We start from the raw sequence: 21,590 nt of genomic DNA, 5'->3' as shown, positions 1-21,590 counted from the left end.
TGGACATGTCATCTAAAGAATGGGAGGGGGAGTGGAAATGGTTTGCAACTGGGAGGTGCAGTTGTTTTTGCGAACCGAGCGGAGGTGTTCTGCAAAGCGGTCCCCAAGCCTCCGCTTGGTTTCCCCAATGTAGAGGAAGCCACACCGGGTACAGTGGATACCGCAACTTTCCCCCCACAGTGATCGAGAACGCCCTTGACCGCGTCTCCCGTATTTCCTGCAACACATCCCTCACACCCCACCCCCGCCACAACCGCCCAAAGAGGATCCCCCTCATTCTCACACACCACCCCAACAACCTCCGGATACAACGCATCATCCTCCGACACTTCCGCCATCTACAATCCGATCCCACCACCCAAGACATTTTTCCATCCCCACCCCTGTCTGCTTTCCGGAGAGACCACTCTCTCCGTGACTCCCTTGTTCGCTCCACACTGCCCTCCAACCCCACCAAACCCGGCACCTTCCCCTGCAACCGCAGGAAATGCTACACTTGCCCCCACACCTCCTTCCTCACCCCTATTCCAGGCCCTAAGATGACATTCCACATTAAGCAGAGGTTCATCTGCACATCTGCCAATGTGGTATACTGTATCCACTGTACCCAGTGTGGCTTCCTCTACATTGGGGAAACCAAGTGGAGGCTTGGGGACCGCTTTGCAGAACACCTCCGCTCAGTTCGCAACAAACAACTGCACCTCCCAGTCGCAAACCATTTCCACACCCCCTCCCATTCTTTAGATGACATGTCCATCATGGGCCTCCTGCAGTGCCACAATGATGCCACCCGAAGGTCGCAGGAACAGCAACTCATATTCCGCCTGGGAACCCTGCAGCCCAATGGTATCAATGTGGACTTCACCAGTTTCAAAATCTCCCCTTCCCCCACCGCATCCCAAAACCAACCCAGTTCGTCCCCTCCCCCCACTGCACCTCACAACCAGCCCAGCTCTTCCCCTCCACCCACTGCATCCCAAAACCAGTCCAACCTGTCTCTGCCTCCCTGACCTGTTCTTCCTCTCACCCATCCCTTGCTCCCACCCCAAGCCGCACCTCCATCTACCTACTAACCTCATCCCACCTCCTTGAACTGTCCGTCTTCCCTGGACTGATCTATCCCCTCCCTACCTCTCCACCTATATTCTCTCCACCTATCTTCTTTTCTCTCCATCTTCGGTCCGCCTCCCCCTCTCTCCCTATTTATTCCAGAACCCTCACCCCATCCCCCTCTCTAATAAAGGGTCTAGGCCCGAAACGTCAGCTTTTGTGTTCCTGAGATGCTGCTTGGCCTGCTGTGTTCATCCAGCCTCACATTTTATTATCTTGGATTCTCCAGCATCTGCAGTTCCCATTATCTCTGGAAATTTAAGAATCAAGTTAAAGGGAAAGTGAGAATAAGAGAAGTTAAGAAAGGCAACAGAATCAACAGAGCAGAAAACTCAAGAAGGGATCGTACAGTATGGCCAAGTGAAATAGGGATTGATAGGAAGGGTGAGGGGAAAAACAAATTAAAAATATTATATATGAATGCACGAAGCCTAAGAAATAAGGTGGATGACCTTGAGGCTCAGTTGCAAGTTGGCAAGTATGATGTCGTGGGGATAACTGAGACGTGGCTTCAAGTGGACAGGGCCTGGGAAATGAATATTCAAGGCTATACGTGCTGTGAAAGGACAGACTGATGGGCAGAGGGGGTGGGCTGGCCCTGTTGGTGAGGAATGATATTCAGTCCCTTGCAAGGGGGGACATAGAATCAAGAGATGTAGAGTCAGTATGGATAGAGCTGAGGAATTCTAAGGGTAGAAAGACCCTAATGGGAGTTATCCACAGGCCCCCAAACAGTAGTCAGGATGTAGGGTGCAAGTTGAATCAAGAGTTGAAATTGGCCTGTCGCAAAGGTGTCACTACGGTTGTTATGGGAGATTTCAACATGTGGTTAGATTGGGAGAATCAGGATGGTACTGGACCCCAAGAAAGGGAGTTTGTGGAGTGCCTCCGAGATGGATTCTTGGAACAGCTGGTACTGGAGCCTAGCAGGGAGGAGGCAATTCTGGATCTGGTGTTGTGCAACCAACCGGATTTAATCAGGGACCTCGAAGTAAAGAAGCCATTAGGAGGTAGTGACTATAATATGATAAATTTTAATCTGCAGTTTGAGAGGGAGAAGGGAGAATCGGAAGTGTCAGTATTGCAGTTGAATAAAGGGAACTATTGGAGCTATGAGAGAGGAGCTGGCCAAAGTTCAATGGTGCAATACCCTCCCAGGGATGGCAGTGGAACAACAATGGCAGGTATTTCTGGATATAATGCAGAAGGTGCAGCATCAGTTCATTCCAAAGAGGAAGAAAGATCCTAAGGGGAGGCAGGGGCAGCCATGGCTGACGTGGGAAGTTAAGGACTGGATAAAATAAAAGAGAAGTATAACACAGCAAAGATGAGTGGGAAGCCGGAGGACTGGGAAGCTTTTAAAGAGTAACAGCGGATAACTAAAAAGGCAATACACAGAGAAAAAATAAGCTATGAAGGAAAACTGGCCAAAAATATAAAGGAGGATAGTGAAAGCTTTTTTAGGTATGTGAAAAGAACAAAAAATGATTAAGGCTAAAATTGGGCCCTTGAAGTCAGAAACGGGTGAATTTATTATGGGGAACAAGGAAATGGCAGAAGAGTTGAATAGGTACTTTGGATCTGTCTTCTCTAGGGAAGACACAAGCAATCTCCCAGATGCAATAGTGGCAGAAGGACCTAGGGTAATGGACAAACTGAAGGGACTTTATATTAGGCAGGAAATGGTGTTGGATAGACTGTTAGGTCTGAAGGCCGATAAGTCCCCAGGACCTGATGGTCTGCATCCCAGGGTACTTAAGGAGGTGGCTCTAGAAATTGTGGACGCATTCGTAATTATTTTCCAAGGTTCTATAGATTCAGATTCAGTTCCTGCGGATTGGAGGATGGCAAATGTCCCATTTTTCAAGAAAGGAGGGAGAGAGAAAACAGGAAATTATAGACCGGTTCGCATGACGTCAGTGGTGGGAAAGATGCTGGAGTCAATTATAAAAGATGAAATTATGACTCATTAGGATAGCAGTAACAGGATAGGTCAGAGTCAGCATGGATTCACGAAAGGGAAATCGTGCTTGACTAATCTTCTGGAATTTTTTGAGGATGTATCTATGAAGATGGATAGGGGAGAACCAGTGGATGGAGTGTACCTGGACTTTTAGAAAGCCTTTGATAAAGTCCCGCATAGGAGATTGGTGAACAAAATTAGGGCACATGGTACTGGGGGCAAAATACTGACCTGGACTGAAAATTAAGCAAAGAATAGTGATAAACGGGTCCCTTTTGGAATGGCAGGCAGTGATCAGTGGGGTACCACAAGGTTCGATGCTGGGACCGCAGCTGTTTACGATATATATTAATGATATAGACGAAGGCATTAAAAGTAATATTAGCAAATTTGCTGATGACACAAAGTTGGGTGGCAGTGTGAAATGTGAGGAGAATGTTATGAGAATACAGGGTGACTTGGACAGGCTAAGTGAGTGGACGGATGCATGGCAGATGCAGTTTAATGTGGATAAATGTGTGGTTATACACTTTGGTGGCAAGAAGAGGAAGGCAGACTACTATCTCAATGGGGTCAAGTTAGGTAAAGGGGAAGTACAACGAGATCTAGGTGTTGTTGTACATCAGTCAATGAAAGCAAGCATGCAGGGACAGCATGCAGTGAAGAAAGCTAATAGCATGCTGGCCTTCATAACAAGAGGAATTGAGTATAGGAGTACAAAGAGGTCCTTCTGCAGCTGTACAGGGCCCTGATGAGACCGCACCTGGAGTATTGTATGCAGTTTTGGTCTCCAAATTTGAGGAAGGACATTCTTGCTATTGAGGGAGTGCAGCGTAGGTTCACGAGGTCAATTCCCGGAATGACGGGACTATCATATGTTGAAAGATTGGAGCAACTGGGCTTGTATACACTTGAGTTTATAAGGATGATAGGGGGTCTGATTGAGGCGTATAAGATTATTAAGGGATTGGACACTCTGGAGGCAGGAAGCATGTTTCCGCTGATGGGTGAGTCCAGGACCAGAGGACAAAGTTTTAAAATAAGGGGTAGGCCATCTAGAACAGAATTAAGGAAAAACTTCTTCACCCAGAGAGTGGTGGATATATGGAATGCTCTGCCCCAGAAAGCAGTGGAGGCCAACTCTCTGGATACTTTCAAGAAAGAGATATATAAGAGAGCTCTTAAAGGCAGTGGAATCAAGGGTTATGGGGATAAAGCAGGAACAGGGTACTGATTGTGGATGATCAGCTATGATCATAATGAATGGTGGTGCTGGCTCGTAGGGCCGAATGGCCTACTCCAGCACCTATTTTCTATTGTCTTCTGACTCCTCTTCAACTATCTTCTCCTCTGTCCATCTCCTATCCGCCTCCCGCCTCTGCCTATTTACTTCAGAACCCCCTTCCCCTCCCTCATTTCTGGAGACGGGTCCCGGCCTGAAACGTCAGCCTTCCTGCTCCTCTGATGCTGCTTGGCCTGCTATGTTCATCCAGCTCTACACATTGTTATCTCTGATGTTGGAAAAATATCAGAATCAATTATTAAGGAAGTAATAACAGAACATTTGGGAAATCATAATTTAATCAAGCAGAGTCAGCATGGATTCACGGAAGGGAAATTAAATCTCATTTATTCCAGTGTTTCTAGGAAATCTTAAGCAGAGTGCAGGGGAACCAATAAATGTGTTGCATTTTGATCTCAAAAAGACAATCAGCAAGGTACCTCACAAAAGGCTAAGTCACAAGATAAGAGCATGGTGTTGGAGGTAATAAACTGGTGTGGACAGAGAATTGGTTAACGGGCAGGAAACTGTCAGTGGATATTGGAGCCGAAAATAACAATTGCTGGAGATCACAGCCGGTCAGACAACATCCAGGGAAAGACAGGAAGTAATGTTTCAAGTCTAGGTGGCTCTTCATCAGAGCTGAAGTGAAGTGTGGCGGGGGCAGTATTTACGCTATAGTTTGGGGAGTGTGTATAGGTGGTGGGTCTGGATGTGAGTTTGCTCGCTGAGCTGGAAGGTTAGTTTTCAGACGTTTCATCAGCATTCTAGGTAACATCATCAGTGAGCCTCCGACGAAGCGCTGGTGTTATGTCCCGCTTTCTATTTATCTGGTTAGGTTTCCTTGGGTTGATGATGTCATTTCCTGCGTTGGTGATGTGTGTGGTGGGTGTAGTGTGCTGGTGAAGAAAATATATTAATAGTTCAGATTAAGTGATCGGAATGTGTGAATGGCAGAACAATGAATGGCATGTCTCCTGCCAGACACGAAAGGACTGTAACTGGGATGGGGGGCAGGAGGGGTTAATGACAAGCTAAAAGAAAGGGAAGAAATGGTTCACAATTTAATTTAGTTCAGAAGGCTGTAAAGTGCCGAGTCTGAGGATGGTGTTGTAATTCCAGTTTGTGCTGTGATTCCCTGGAACACTGCAGCATGCTGAGAATGGACATGAGGGCATGTGAGCAGGCTGCTGTGTTAAAATGACTAGCTACAGGAAGGTCAGGATCCTGTTTGCACACAGACCGGAGCTGGATATTAAGGGTTCTTTTTCAACTTGGTGACTTGTAACCAGTAGGGTTCCACAGGGACGACAATTGTTAACCATATATATTAATGATTTGAGAAAGAAAGTTAATTTACTGTGGCCAAATTTGAAGGTGGCACAAAAATAGGGGGAAAGGCAGGTTGCGAGAGGCACATAAACAGTTAACAGAGAGATATTGTAAGGTTAAGTGAGCAGGAAGTTAGCAAATAGAGTATACTGTCGGAAAATGTAAAATTATTCATTTTGAAAGGGATAACAAGAGAACAGAATATTATTTAAATGGGAAAAAACAGCAGAAAACTGTAACACAAAGATACTTGAGGGTACTTGTGCACAAAACACAAAAAGCTGGCTAATATCTGCCTCCCTAACCTGTTCTTCCTCTCACCCATCCTTTGCTCCCACCCCAAGCCGCACCTCCATCTCCTACCTACTAACCTCATCCCACCTCCTTGACCTGTCCGTCTTCCCTGGACTGACCTATCCCCTCCCTACCTCCCCACCTATACTCTCCTCTCCACCTATCTTCTTCTCTCTCCATCTTCGGTCCGCCTCCCCCTCTCTCCCTATTTATTCCAGAACCCTCACCCCATCCCCATCTCTGATGAAGGGTCTAGGCCCGAAACGTCAGCTTTTGTGCTCCTGAGATGCTGCTGGGCCTGCTGTGTTCATCCAGCCTCACATTTCATTATCTTGGATTCTCCAGCATCTGCAGTTCCCATTATCACAAAAAGCTGGCTCACAGGTACATCAGGTAATTAAAAAGAATAGTGAGCATCCATACTTTCTTATGCCACAAAGTCAGGCTACACTGCAGACAGCGTAGATGGAAGTATAAAATTATGATAGACTAAGTGAATGGGCAAAATTGTAGCAGATGGAGTTCAATATAAACAATTGTGTGGTCATCCATTTTGGACCAAGAAAGGATAGATCATGGCACTTTCTATTTAGTATAAAAGTTAAACACTGTGGATGTCCAAAGGTTTGGCAGTTCAAGTGCATAGATCTTTAAAATGTCATGAACAGGTGGGCGGCATGGTGGCTCAGTGGTTAACACTACTGCCTCACAGAGCCAGGAACCCAGGTTCAATTCCACCCTCGGTCACAACTGTCTGTGTGGAGTTTACAAGTTCTCCCCATATCTGTGTGAGTTTCCTCCGGGTGCTCTAGTTTCTTCCCAAAGCCCAAAGATGTGCTAGTTCAGTGGCTTGGTCATGTTAACTTGCTCACCCTGTTCAAGGATGTGTAGATTAGGTGGGTTATAGTGGGATAGGTCTGGGTAGGACGTCTGAGGGTTGGTGTGGACTTGTAGGGCTGAAGGGCCTGTTTCCACACTGTAGGGATTCTACGAGGTGCAGAAAATAATCAAGTGGACTGGAGAACAAGAATGCAGAAGTTATTCTGCAGTTATACAAAACCCTGGTTATATCCTACTTGAAGTACTATGAATAGATCTTTGCAGCACACCTTGGAGAGAGTATAATGTAGCTTTACCAGAATGTTACCTGGGCTTATCATAGAATCCCTACTGTGTGGAAACAGGCCCTTCAGCCCAACAAGTCCACACCAACCCTCAGAGCATCTCACCCATAACCCACCTAACCTGGATATCCCTGAATACTATGGGCAATTTATTTTGGCGAATTCACCTAGCCTGCAACATGTCTGGACTGTGGGAGGAAACTGCAGCACCTGGAGGAAACCCAGATAGACACAGAGAAAATGCGCAAACTCCACACAGTCATCCAAGGGTGGAATCAAACCCGGGTCCTTGGCGCTGTGAGGCAGCAATGTTAACCACTAAGCCACTCAGGGATTATGAGGACAGACTGAATAAATTAGGCCTGTTTTCTGTAGAATGTATAAGGTTAAGGGCGATCTGATCAAAGTCTTCAATATAATAACGGGAAATGACAGGGTACGTAAAGATAAATTATTTCCACTGGTTAGCAATTCCAGAACTAGAGGGCACAGTCTGCGAATTAATGCCAGATCATTCAGGAGATATGTTAAGAAGAACTTCTACACCCCAAGGGTGGTAGATGTTCGAAACTCTTTCTCAGCAGCAGTGGATACTGGATCAATTGCTGATTTCATATCTGAGATAGATAAAGTTTTGTTCTGCAAAGGTATTAAGGAATAGGGTCCCAAAGGCAGGTATATGGAGTCAGATCATAGATTTGCCATGATCTCATTGAATGGTGAAATAGTTATGAGGGCTGAATGGCCTACTCCTGTTCCTATATTCCTTATAGTTGGTGGTACTTATCCTTACAGAGTGGAGAAGATCATCGATATTCTTGAATTAACTGATGGGCAGCCTGCGTCAGGTGAAGTCCTGTATTAACCAGAAATGGTATTTGAGTCTAGGTTGGCTGTGTCTAGTGGTGTACCATCTATGTGATGGTAGGCTAGGATGTGGACTGACGTTATCTCCATCATTGTGACCACAATCAACTGCAGATCACCATTCATTAAGTGGAAAATGAGTTTGCCTTACTTCAGCGCCATTTCTTTTGTGATTAGTGCCAAACGGCACAATGTAAGATGTCATTCCGGGTTTGTATTGTCTGAAGTGGTGTATCGCTGGCATTTAAATATGGTACAAAAGGTTTGGAACCTTGAAGGCACAGGCAATGGCATGAACTTCAATCTCAGTTATTACAAATTTCTCTGAGAACCATATTCAAAATTTTACTTGTAAATGAATTCAGTGAAAACAGATCACGTGAGAAAATTCATTCCGTTCCTGGTGCGGTAGTTATGAAACTTAATTGCGACCACACTTCAACCACACATGGAAAAATCCTGTCCGTGGGTAAGTTGTAAATTCTAACTGCTGTTCTGAGCCTTTCAAAAGGAATCTAGATTGCTGATGCTGCAATCGTGACCGTTCCGCCTTCCCAAGTTAATGCTAACCGGGCCATCTGCTGATATGCTGAACTGAATCTGGTGGCCAGTAGAAGAATGCATGTTCAGGATGGGCAGCTTGCTAGGTTTGCTTATCAGTGACCAAGGCCTCAAGATAGTTCTCGAAGTATAAACGTTTATGTGTTAATGATATGATGATGCATAAGGTGATGCAATATTGACAGCAGAAAAAAACTCTGAGGAGAAAGGATTGAACAATTGTACCAGAGAGCTGTGGGACAAAGATCAGTGATCTGTATCTTTGTATTTGTTTACTGGAACTCCAGGTGTTCAGACAATCATTACTCTTGGATAAGACAGAAACTTAGACACAATATACTCAAAGTAGGGACAGTATGGTGTAAGAGAGCAGCCTCTCAGTTCTGAACCCTGACATCCATACCTCATGGCATGTAGAACCTTTGAGAACTGATTAACTAAATGTTGTGTCCGTAGTAGCAGCAGAAAGCAGCTTTGACCTCTTCACTGAGGCAATGGATTTGTTGCGAAATGTCAAAATTGACCAGAATAAATCTATAATAGATTTGATCATTCGCTTAAAATTTTCTATAAGTCCAAACAGATTACAAAAGTAACATACCACATTTGGAATTGCTAAGCGCACTTCAGCCTTCAAAAAAGGTGCAAACTCTTCAACATTGTTTGAATAACCATAAAGTCCTCTTCTGCCTGCTGTGCTAAATCAAATAATATGCACACATTTAAAAATACATATTCACCATGTAAGATGATATAATAATAATATAAAAACAGAAACTGCTGGAAAAACTCAGCAGGTCTGGCAGCATTTGTGGAGAGACATCAAAGTTAACATTTTGGGTCCAGTGAAGTTTCTTCAGAAGAAGTGTGTTCAAACATTGCACTTTCATATTTAGAACCAGGACAACAAAGAGACCTAACAGATGTTTTTAAAAAATCCCAGTAGGACAAATCAGGATATACATTAAAGGCAGATAAGTCCCCAGGCCCAGATGCAATATATCCCAGCTGCTGTAAAGGAGATTACAGGGATTCTGTCTTTAATTTTCAGATTTTCTTTGGTCATTGGAGAGGTGCTAAAGGGCTTCAAGACAGCTAACGTGATATTTCAAGAAGTGTGACAGGGATAAACCAGGAAATTGTAAGGCAATAAATCTAACATTGAGAAATCATCGGAAAAACATTGTGGGGAAAATTTTTAACCTTCACTTGGAGAGGTGTGGGTTAACCAAGGATAACCAGCATAACTTCTTTGGTGGAGATCATGTCTAACTAATGAGTTTGAATTTTTCAAGGAGGTGATTAGATGTGTAGATGAGGATAGTGAAGTAGATGCAGTTGACATGGTTTTTAGCAAGGCTTTTGACATAGTTTTGCATGGAACATTGGTCAAGACGGTAAGAGGCCATTGGATGCTGGGCAATTTAGCAAAGGGTGATGATTAAACATTGTGTTTGTGACATGAAACCTGTATTCAGTTATTGTCCCCAGAGATAATGGGAACTGCAGATGCTGGAGAATCCAAGATAACAAAGTGTGGAGCTGGATGAACACAGCAGGCCAAGCAGCATCTGTGCTCCTGAGATGCTGCTTGGCCTGCTATGTTCATCCAGCTTCACACTTTGTTATCTTCAGTTATTATCTGTAAGGTTTGGTGCTGGGTGCCTTGCTGATTATAGTCTACATTAATAATCAAGACATGAATATGGAGGGTATGAGCAGTAAGTCTACAGAAGACATGAAAGTTAATGGTGTGGTAAATAGTGAAAAGGAATGCCTTAGACTACAAATTGATCTTGACAGGCTGGTCAAATGGTCTGAAAGGTGGCAAATAGAATTTAATTCTGAAAATTATGAGGTAATGGATTTTGGGAGGACTGACAAGGCCAAGGGGGTTCATGGTGAATGGTTGGACCCTGGGATGTTCAGAAGAACAGAAAGACCTTTGTGCTCATGCCTATAGCTCCTTGTAGGTACCGGGGTTAAGAAGGGATATAGGATACTTGCCTTTATTAGTCAAGGGGAGGTTATGATGGAGCTGTATAAAATTTTAGATAGGCCATACGTGAAGTATTGTGTCCAAAAACAAAGTTTGCTGCAAAAGCTCAGACGGTCTGGCAACATCTGTGAAGGAGGAAACAGAGTTAATGTTTGGGGTCCAGTGACCCAAGAAGGGTTACCAGACAAGAAATGTTAACTCTGTTTTCTCCTTCACAGATGCTGCCAGACCTGCTGAGCTTTTCCAGCAACTTTGTTTTTGCTCCTGATTTACCGTATCCACAGTTCTTTTGGATTTTATAATGTATTGTGTCCAGTTCTTTTTGCCCACTATAGGAAGGATATGATTGTACCAATGACGGTGCAGAAGAGACAGGCTGGGGTTATTTTCCTTAAAAGAAAGCTGCAGATGCTGGAATCCAGGTCGACAAACAGGAGGCTGGAAGAACACAGTAGGCCAACCGGAGGAAAGGAGTAGTCAATGTTTTGGTATTACCTTTCTCCAGTCCTGAAGAAGAAACGTTGATTGCTCCTTTCCTCCAGATGCTGTCTGGCTTGCTGTGTTCTTCCAACTTCCTGTTTGTCTACCTTATTTTCCTCAGAGCAGAGAAGGGTGAGCAAAGGCCTGTTTGAAGTCTATAAAATTATGAATTTTTGCACAAGTGACTTTCCAGTTTCCTGCCATTTCGACACAACACCTTAATCCGTGATAACAAAGTGTGGAGCTGGATGAACACAGCAGGCCAAGCAGCATTTTAGAAGCACAAAAGATGACGTTTCGGGCCTAGACCCTTCATCAGGAAATTCTCAGCCTGAAATGTCAGCTTTTATACTCCTACAATGCTGCTTGGCCTGCTGTGTTCATTCAGCTCCACATTTTGTTGTCTTGGATTCTCCAGCATCTGCAGTTCCCATTATCTCTGACCTTATTCCCTGGCCAACATTTCTGTCTTGGGCTTGCTGCAATGCTCCAATGGAGCTCAGCACAAGCTCGCGAAACTGCTTTTTCCTCTTGGTAACCCTGCCAGCCTTCAAGACTCAATATCAAACACTTCCTCCAATGTCGTTACCCCACCCCCTATACACCAGGCCTTGTCATCACATGGGCTGCTATCACAACCACCCATTGTCAGCTACTAATGGCCCCCATTAGCAGCTATTGATTCTTCCAAAGCTAACCATTACCAATCCCTTTGTCCGATGACAAGGAGGTGGTCAATGCAAAATGTTGTGGCTCAGGAGCAGGAGTGTGAAGTACCAGATGTGATAACTCTGGGGGTAGAGGAAGTGTTAATGGTTCTACATTTCTACAGTTCCTCAGGCTAATCTCTTTAACTGGCATCCTTATAAAATAACAAAGTGTGGAGCTGGATGAACACAGCAGGCCAAGCAGCATCTCAGGAGCACAAAAGCTGATGTTTTGGGCCTAGACTATTCCTGAAAAGATGCTTGTTTTGACCCTAAGCAAAGTTTTTTTGTTAGCCACAGTGAACTCACCTTTCCCATTAGTTGTCATTAGTGCCCAAAAAAACGTTCATATGTTGTAGACATTGTAGCAGTTCTTTACAAACTTGCCACTGCTTGTCAGCCACTCAGTATTTAGGCAACATTTTGGAATCCACCATAGGCAAGTGTAATTTTTGGAAAGTGTTTTTTATAGAATTACTACTATATTTAAAAATATGGAGTTAAGAAAAAGAAATTCGGTGAAAACACTTACTTGAAAACTCTTCGTTTGAAAATTTCCAATGACAGATGTGTAGATTTCACCAAAGCATCCAGCAATTGATGGCTGAAATATGCATAAAGTTCCTTAATATCCTGGAACACACAAATATGTAATGAAGGAAAAAGATGTTAAAGAATAAATAACAAGTTCCTGATTATCTATTGGCTAAATTATCATTTACCACTATTAATAGATTAACTTAACAGAATTTTGTAGTCAAAAGGAAATGTTCAAACCTGGAAATTGTCTTACTCTGAGAACCATTCATTGTACTTTCACCCTCTATCCATTATATATTATGAACTCTGATTCATAGGGACTAAGGAGGGCAATGAATTTCCAGGAGGGAAGCTGGAAAGATGGAGCTTGCTAAATTCAATAGCCAAATGGTGTTAGGATATTTTAAGTCTATTTCCCACACACCAGCTGACCTGTTACAGAGAAAGAGGCAGGCTATCCAGCAGGAAATCCTGAGGTATAAGGTCACAGCAGAGTCAGCTGGGGAACATCCTCAAAATTCAGAAAAAGTTAGTTGCAGAGAACACACGACTCGGAGATGCATGGAGGAAGGGTCTAGTTGGCAGATTAGAGACAGCGTTTCAGATTTGAAGACAGAGAAGGAATAAGATTAGGTTGTCAAGTCTGCTCTACTGTTCAATTAAATCATGGTTAATTGTCTCTCTCAACAACACTTTACTGCATTATCACCAGATCCCTTAGAATGAAATATCTAGGACAATTCGGGTCTGGATAAAGAAGAGTAGGGCTTTTGGCAAATCCAAAGGGAGCAATTCATCTGCAGCCCTAAAGGAACACAGGAAGTGCAGGAGGGAACTTAAGGAAGAAATTAGAAGACCAAAAAGGGGGCATGAAAAATGACTTGTGAACAGGATTAGGGAGATTCCAAAGATACTTTTTATAAATACATTAAAAGGATGAGATTAATTGGGGAAAGTGTATGGCCCATTCAGGATCAAAAGGAAACAAAAGACCATAAGACGTAGGAACCGAAAATTGGGCCATTCAGTCCATTGAGTCTGCTCCGCCAGTCAATCATGGCTGATGAGTTCCTTAACCCCATTCTCCTGCTTTCTCCCCATAACCCTTGATTCCCCTGAAAATCAAGAACCTATCAATCTCAGTCTCCAATGTATTCAATGGCCTGGCCTCCACAGCCTCTGTGGCAGTGAATTCCACAGACTCACCACTCTCTGGCTGAAGAAGGAATACATGAATAAGATTAGGTTGTCAAGTCTGCTCTACTGTTCAATTAAATCATGGTTAATTGTCTCTCTCAACAACACTTTACTGCATTATCTCCAGATCCCTTAGAATGAAATGTATAGGAGAATTCAGGTTGGATAAAGAAGAGTAAGTCTTCTTGCACTTTGGAAATAAAAATACACTTCACTTCAAAAAGTGACCTCACACTTTCCCACATTGTACTCCATCTGCCAATTCTTTGCCCACTATCCTAACCTGTCCAAATCCTTTTGCAGCCTCCCCACCTCCTCAATACTACCTGTCCCTCCATCTATCTTTGTATCGTCTGCAAACTTATGAAACCTATGTGTGAAGCTGCAAGAAACTGGAAGGGAGTTAAATGAATTCTTCTCTTCATTCTTCCCTGTGGAAAGGTACAGAATTCAGGAAAAGGGATTGTGAGGAGCTTGCACAGTTTGACATAAGAATTGGGGAGGTATTAGAAGCTCTATCAGGCTTAAAAACAGACAAATCCCCTGGCCTGGATAAATTGCATCCCAGGCTGCTATGGGAGGCAAGGCAGGAAGTTGCAGGGACTCTGACACAAGTCTTTAATTCTGCTCTGGTCATGGGGAAGTGCCAGAGGACTGGAGGACAGCTAATTTATAAGAGGAATGGTAGACATGAACCAGGAAATTACAGACAGACAAATCTCATGTCATTGGGAGGTAAACTATGAGAGAAAGTTCTAAAGGAGCAAATTAATACCCACTTGAAATGACATGGTTTAACAATCAATAATCAAGATGGCTTTGTCAGACAGAGGTCATGTCTAACAATTTTTTTCAGAATATTTTGAAAATGTGATCAAGTGTGTGGATGAGGGGAGTTCAGTTGATACATTCAAGGATATGGGTCAGGTGCAGAAAATTGCGATTAACGTGCCTTTAGTGATAGTTATATCAGCACAAACACAATGGATCAAAGGGCCTTTTGTGCATTGTATGAATAAATGAATCTAGACCATAAGATATACCACTAGAATTAGGCCACTCAGCCCATTGAGTCTGTTCTGTCATTCAATCATGGCTAATAATGTTTCTCAACAACATTCTCCTGCCAACTTCCTATAACCCTTGATCCACTTACTAATAAGACCATCACTGGTTCCATCAGATAAATTTTTATCTTATCCCTGCTCAGTTATTGATTTTCCACAGATCTCAAGGGAATTCAGAAATTCATCATTTTCTTGAAGAAATTCCTCCATATCTCAGTCTTAACTGCCTAACCCTTAATCTGAGATTTTGTTCCAGGGTTACAGACTGAACAACGAAGGCAAACATCCTATCTGTGTCCATCCTGTTACGTCCTGTAAGGGTGTTACAAGCTTTATTGAATTGTTTCATTCAATTGTTTGAAATTCTAGAGAATACAGGTCCTGTTACCTTAGTCTCAAAATTAACTTTTGAATAATAAGAATGTGATAAATAAGTAGTTGGCTAACAATAATAATCGTAATCTTCAAAATTCCAAAAAGCTTTTCAAACATGGTTACCTTTTCATAAATCCATGTTGATTCTGCCCAATTTTATCACTATTTCCTTAATGTTCAGTTATCACATACGTTATGATAGTTTCTACCATTTTCTCGACTACTGTCATCAAACTAATAGGCTGGTAGTTCTCCAATCTTCATTTCCCTCCCTTCTTAAAGAGTGTGGTTACGTTTGCGACTTTCCGGACTCAGGAAGAATTCCAGAAAAAATCTGAAGGAGAGTGTAGGCCCAAAACGTCAGCCTTCCTGCTCCTCTGATGCTTGGCCTGCTGTGTTCATCCAACTCTACACCTTGTTATTTCATATTTCAATGTCTGTTGCTCAGATGCTCTGATATGAGTGGTGAAGTCACTAATCACACAAGATTGTCTCTGAAATCTTAGAGACATGGCTCGCAGAGTAAATAGAAACATCGAGATATTCTTTTGGTCAATCTATCACAAGTACAGAGATAACAGGAACTGCAGATGCTGGAGAATCTGGAGCTGCATGAACACAGCAGGCCAGCAGCATTTTAGGAGCAGGAAAGCTGACGCTTCTGGCCTAGACCCTTCATATAAAAACTCTGATGAAGGGTCTAGGCCCGAAACTTTAGCTTTCCTGCCCCAAAAGATGCTGCTTGGCCTGCTGTGTTCATCCAGTTCCACACCTTGTTATCTCTATCACAAGTACAAATTGGTTTCACACTGAAATGATTCATAAATTGAAGAGATTAGTTTGATTAGCTTATTCTTAGCAGGCTTCTTTCGACACAGCCATTTGAAAAATGCACCTCTCCAAGCCAGTCATTAGTCAAAGTAGTTCCGGCAATGTCCATAGAAAAGCAAGCAGTTATCACCAGTCATGCGATTTCTGGGAATCCTTGTTGAAAAGATCTCCAATGACCACAGTGTACAATCAATGATCTCTTTTAAAGAAATTATTGCCAGAGATGTCCACAAAATATAAATAAACTTATTTTTGATAATCCATCAAAACATAAATTCTTTGAGCAATGTGAAATAATAAATGCCTTTGAAATGCTTCTACCCTTGGAAAAATTAAATACCATTTGAAATGCACTTCATTGTAAAGTGAGACAAAATGAAAATACATTCATACTGATTCTCACATTACGCATAACCTACAGAACTAACACTGGATCTCCTTTAATACATAAACAATTCAAACAAAGTTATATTGTTGACAAAGCATAGCTGATTGTTTGTCCCCATAATATTGAGGAAATAATCTTTAAAAGATAAGACAGAATTAGCAAACTCCATTGAAATTGCCTGGCACTTTTTTTAAAAATTGCTCCACAAAGGCTAAGGGATCGGTATACATCTTTGGTGGCTTCAACTTGCTGCTTGCTCCAAAAGTTCTCCATTTGGACACCAGGCACCAAAATCTCGGGGCATACTCCAAGGACACTGGCCAAGCAAAGTTCGTGTCCATGAACAATGGCATCTTATGTGTGTCAGCCTCTAAGAACCTTCAAAGCAGTTCTTTGATCACCTCACAGCCTGATTCTGCACTTTAATGCTGCATCTCATGGCACAACGGTAATTATTGCTACAGGAGGGGAGGTGTCCAATGCGAGTAAGTAGACAGCTCAGGGAGAATGCAGTGCTGGTGCGTCAGGGAGTCTGAGAGTGAGTGGGGAAGATGTTGCAGGTAATACTGAGAGTGTTAGTGCCTGAACCTTGGTGGGTGGTGGGTACAGGATCAGTAATGGGAACAAGTGAGAGGTATAAGAGAGAAGATCTTGTCATTTATCCTGGCAGTGTGGAGAAGGTCGTTTACCTTCTTCTGATATTACTGTGCATTCCTCCAGCCAGCTGAGAATTCACAGACCTGGGTAGTAACCATATTCCTGGCAGGCATGGTGTGGTATCGTGGCCTTCTTTGCTCACCCTGGGAGAAGGAAATGTACTGCCTCTGCACCACCCCATCCATCAAAAACTCCAGGACTTTGCCATAAAGCAGGCCACTAAATTTCCTTTCTCTTCCTTGTCCACTGCAAATGTCAGGAACTATGCTGGGCAACTCCAGACTAACAGTCCTGGTGCAGGGACAATGGCATTGATGCCTGGATGCCAGCAGGATTTTGATATCCCAGCTGTACTGAGTTGTTCTGGGTATGGCAAATGGTAGAATGGGGCTAGGCTTGAGAGGATTTCATAGGGATGTGGTAGGTAGTAAATACGTTTGGTAAAACAAAAAAAATCTTGCTTGGCTTCGACTGGAGAAACCCTCTATGAAACTTGATGAAACTGGCATTTGTAAAATTCAGTCCATAGAATGTCTGGGTTAAAATTTGCTCTATTAGCCAAAGCTAAATTAAATTAACTAAGAAGAAATATATGAAATTTGCCTCGTTGAAAAAGCCACTTGGTCTGATGGTGATCTAATGATAAGAAAGGTTACTGGTCTTAATGTTTCTTTGTCTGAGGGACAGTGCTTAGTCATAGCACTGTGCTGTCTAAACATCAGAGAGTTGATTAGATATCAAAGATGGTAATTGCATCTGTAAACTGAGGCTGAGGTCAAAATCTTTAAAATGAAGAGACAAATCTGTTTCCAGGGAAAACGAGCAGGTTCTAATATGTTCATTGATTAAACCAACTGTGATGAACATGACATGTTTGTGAAGTTTACCAGTGGTCAAACCAATTATTTGCTGGAGACTGGAAAGTGTCATGGTTGTATACACAGTCTGTCTGTATGGAAAAACAGTTTAAGAAAGCCAGTCTCAGAAGTTATAGTTAGCCAGCTCAGAATGTCCATGTTATGGATGTAGCTCAGGTTCAAGGCACGAAGCTGGGGTGAGAGTATCAGTCTATAGTCAGCTTTAGAGGTGTGAGCTTCCAAACCAAAGTGTTCCCTTCGTGTTTAATTCCTTGGGGTTCACAGCGAATTATAAACTTAACAGTCAAATGATGAGTGGCTGAAGATTGGGGCAGAGCACGCACATCAGCTGTTTCAGTCTGATTCTCATTAAGTCCCTATAAACCAGTATGGGTAAGACTTTGCAGTATTTTGTAGCATACTTTGCTTTAATAAAGAACAATAGGTATATTCCATTGTTCCAACTGCCTCAGGTTATTGATATCCAGAGCAAACCCACAGACCAGGGAATCTGGAAATAAAAGTCTACATAAGATAGAATAACCTTGCAGTTCTTATGTTTCTTTTATAAATCAGTTGATCCATTTAAAAAAAACTTTTTCCACCTTTTCAAGCTCCTCATTTTTCTTGATCTGTTGGTTATCTTCTTTAATTTTGATGGGAATCTTGAAAGGTGCATTTTCTTCCTGAGGAGTTTCTGTAAATACAACTCGTCTACGCTCTATATTCAAGGATACAGGGCAAAACACATGAGGTAAGAAGTTGCAACAAACATGATTATTGTTCAAACCCATTGTAAAATATCAAAACAATATCCATGTCTCTACACTTTTAAGAAGAACAATTTTAGTTCATTTAATATGTTCAATAAAATCAGAAAGCTGAAATACATGTATAAATAGATCTTTTAACAGAATTGAAGACCACGGAGTTAAAAGAACAATAATAATATGGATGAAGATTCCACTGAGGGACATAAAATTGAAAATTTGTGGTGAAAGGTGGTCTTTTTCAAACTACAGCCTTGCTATCCTGATATTTTTATACTACAATGTTCACCAGAGGTCAATATAATGACTAAAGCTAAAGTTGCCATAGTCTTACCAGACCATAAAGCTGCTTCCCCATTAGAGAGACAACTGGTGGTGGTTCAGGGGAGAGGATTCAAAAGACAATCCTACATGATAACCTCAGCTGGTGTGGGAATTGTACATGTGCTGTTAGCACTACTCTGCATTGTGACACAGCTGCTCAGCCAACTGAGCTAACTAAACTCTGGATAGCATCTACTTTTCCTGCTGATCTATATTAATGACATGGATTTAGGTATAGTGAAGATAATTTCAAAGTTTAAAAGTAACAAAAAAATCAGAAATGTAACAAACAAGTAGGATTGAAACAGAGCTCAGGAGGACAATGACAGTCTGGTGAAATAGGCCAGTGGATGGCAGATAAACTTAAGGTATGTGAAAAGGTATGTTTTATTTAATGAAAGGAAAGCAGAGGTAATATGAACTGAATGATACAGTTTTACACAAGTTGCTCATCTCCATTTCTTCCAGGGCAATTAGAGATGGTTCATAATTGCTGGCTTAACTAGCAATACCATATCCCATGAATGAATAAAAGCAAAAAAGCCAGGTAATTAGTTTATCCAAAGACAGTGAATCTAACATTTCCCTTGAGAGCCCAAACAACAAGATCCTGTGTACTTTCTTTGACCTGAAAGCTAACTGGACCAAGAACACAAGTATGGAAATACAGAAGGAGATAAGATACTGGGAATTCTGCAGCAAGTAACTCAACCGCTAATTACCTTAATCCTGTCCATCATTGCAAACCAAAAATCAAGAACAAGACGAAATATTCTCTAAATCGTATGCCAATTTGGAAAACTTTGCCTTGTTCACTTCCTACAAAAGTTCCGCCTTGATCTCTTCTGCCCCAAGGACTCTTAGCTACTGAAAGATTCATTATGATACTAGGCACACTCTATTTAAACCAAGTGAATTCAACACCCGAAATAAAAAAACACTAACATTTACCAAGGGCTGCCTTTGAGTCCAACAATCCTAAATGCAATCTGGAATTACAGATTTTGATCCCGACAAGAACACCCAATTAGTTACTGACCAGATCAAACTCCCTCAAAGCATACTAAGAAGATAACCTAGATAATAAAATGTGAGGCTGGATGAACACAGCAGGCCCAGCAGCATTTCAGGAGCACAAAAGCTGACGTTTCGGGCCTAGACCCTTCATCAGAGAGGGGGATGGGGTGAGGGTTCTGGAATAAATAGGGAGAGAGGGGGAGGCGTCTGGAGGCGCCTCCCCCTCTCTCCCTATTTATTCCAGAACCCTCACCCCATCCCCCTCTCTGATGAAGGGTCTAGGCCCGAAACGTCAGCTTTTGTGCTCCTGAGATGCTGCTGGGCCTGCTGTGTTCATCCAGCCTCACATTTTATTATCTTGGATTCTCCAGCATCTGCAGTTCCCATTATCACTAAGAAGATAGCCTAGACCATTTTTAGGACACTAATTTGACCAGGACAACATGTCCATAATAACATAAGCCAAACAGAAACATACCAGGGCATTCCTGGAGGCCTGGCATTCCAACTGGAACCCCATCAACAAAAACATTGAACTGGACCCAATGTACAAGCCGCTGAAAAATGGAACCGAAGTGATGCCAGCAACCCAGCCAAGTGAGGAATATAAGTAACAAGCGGGACAGAATACCAACGCTTCACCAGAGGCGCACTGACGATGTTACCCAGCAGGATGACAAAACGTCTGTAACCAAAGACACCGGCTCTGCAAGCAAGTATATAACCTCATCCACAACCCGAGCAATGAATCTTCTCAAAAACTTTAAACATTTTCTTATTTTAAAGGTGTGTAAGGCATTGCATTCTGGATGCAATTCGACTGGTCAAACTATCAGATTTTGAAGCAAAACCCACTTTATTCATACACTATAGTTAAAATACAACAAAAGAAAGAAATATTGCAGAGATAGTAGGAACTACCGATGCTGGAGAAGCTGAGATAACATGGTATAGAGCTGGATGAACACAGCAGGCCTGGCAACATCAGAGGAGCAGAAAAGCTGATGTTTTGGGTTGAGATGCTTCTTCAGAAATGGGGGAGGGGAAGGGGATTCTGAAATAAATAGGGAGGGGGAGGCAGATAAAAGATAAATGAAGGAGAAGATAGGTGGAGAGGAGATAGACAGGTCAAAGTGGCGGGGTTAGAGCCAGTGAAGGTGAATGTAGGTGGGGGCGTTACGGAGGGGATAGATCGGTCCAGGGAAGACGGGCAGGTCCAGGAGGCGGGATGAGGTTGGTGGGTAGGAGATGGGGTGGGGCTGCAGGTGGGAGGAGTGGTTAGGGAGGCAAGGACTAGCTGGGCTGGTTTGGAGATGCAGTAGGGGGAAGGGAGATTTTGAAGCTTGTGAAGTCCACATTGATATCCTTAGGCTGCAGGGTTCCCCAGCGAAGTATGAGATGCTGTTCCTGCAGCGTTCGAGTGGCATCATTGTGGCAATGCAGGAGTCCCAGGGTGGACATGTCGTCCAAGGAGTGGGAGGGGGAGTTGAAATGGTTTGTGACCAGGAGGTGTAGTTGTTTGGTGCGAATTGAGCGTAGGTGTTCCGCAAAGCGTTACCAAGCCTCCCGATGTAGAGGAGGCCACAACGGGCACATTGGATACAGCACAGAACATAGAATATAGAACATTACAGCACAGTACAGGCCCTTCGGCCCTCAATGTCGTGCCAACCTGTCATACCAATCTCAAGCCCATCTAACCTACACTATTCCATGTCTGTCCATATGCTTATCCTATGATGCCTTAAATGTACCCAAAGTTGGCGAATCCACTACTGTTGCAGGCAAAGCATTCCATTCCCTTACTACTCTCTGAGTAAAGAAACTACCTCTGATATCTGTCCTATA

The 21,590-nt window shown here is 42.8% G+C and overlaps 1 protein-coding gene across 1 annotated transcript in view; it reads right to left on the bottom strand.

Moving 5' to 3' along the window:
• Positions 1 to 21,590, bottom strand: part of LOC125452339 (dynein axonemal heavy chain 8-like) — a 1,009,221-nt gene that overhangs the window by 540,510 nt on the left and 447,121 nt on the right. Inside the window, exons 36-38 of the mRNA XM_059645685.1 lie at positions 18,237 to 18,352; positions 12,252 to 12,352; positions 9,135 to 9,219 (exon numbers count right to left, since the gene is read on the bottom strand). Of these exons, the coding sequence (XP_059501668.1) occupies positions 9,135 to 9,219; positions 12,252 to 12,352; positions 18,237 to 18,352 (302 nt within the window). The remainder of the gene's footprint in view (positions 1 to 9,134; positions 9,220 to 12,251; positions 12,353 to 18,236; positions 18,353 to 21,590) is intronic.

This window comes from Stegostoma tigrinum, chromosome 4 (genome assembly GCF_030684315.1).
Source record: "Stegostoma tigrinum isolate sSteTig4 chromosome 4, sSteTig4.hap1, whole genome shotgun sequence".
In the NCBI taxonomy this organism is placed as follows: Eukaryota; Metazoa; Chordata; class Chondrichthyes; order Orectolobiformes; family Stegostomatidae; genus Stegostoma; species Stegostoma tigrinum.
The sequence above is the reverse complement of the archived record's forward strand: the minus strand, read 5'-3'. Positions and strand labels throughout refer to the sequence as shown.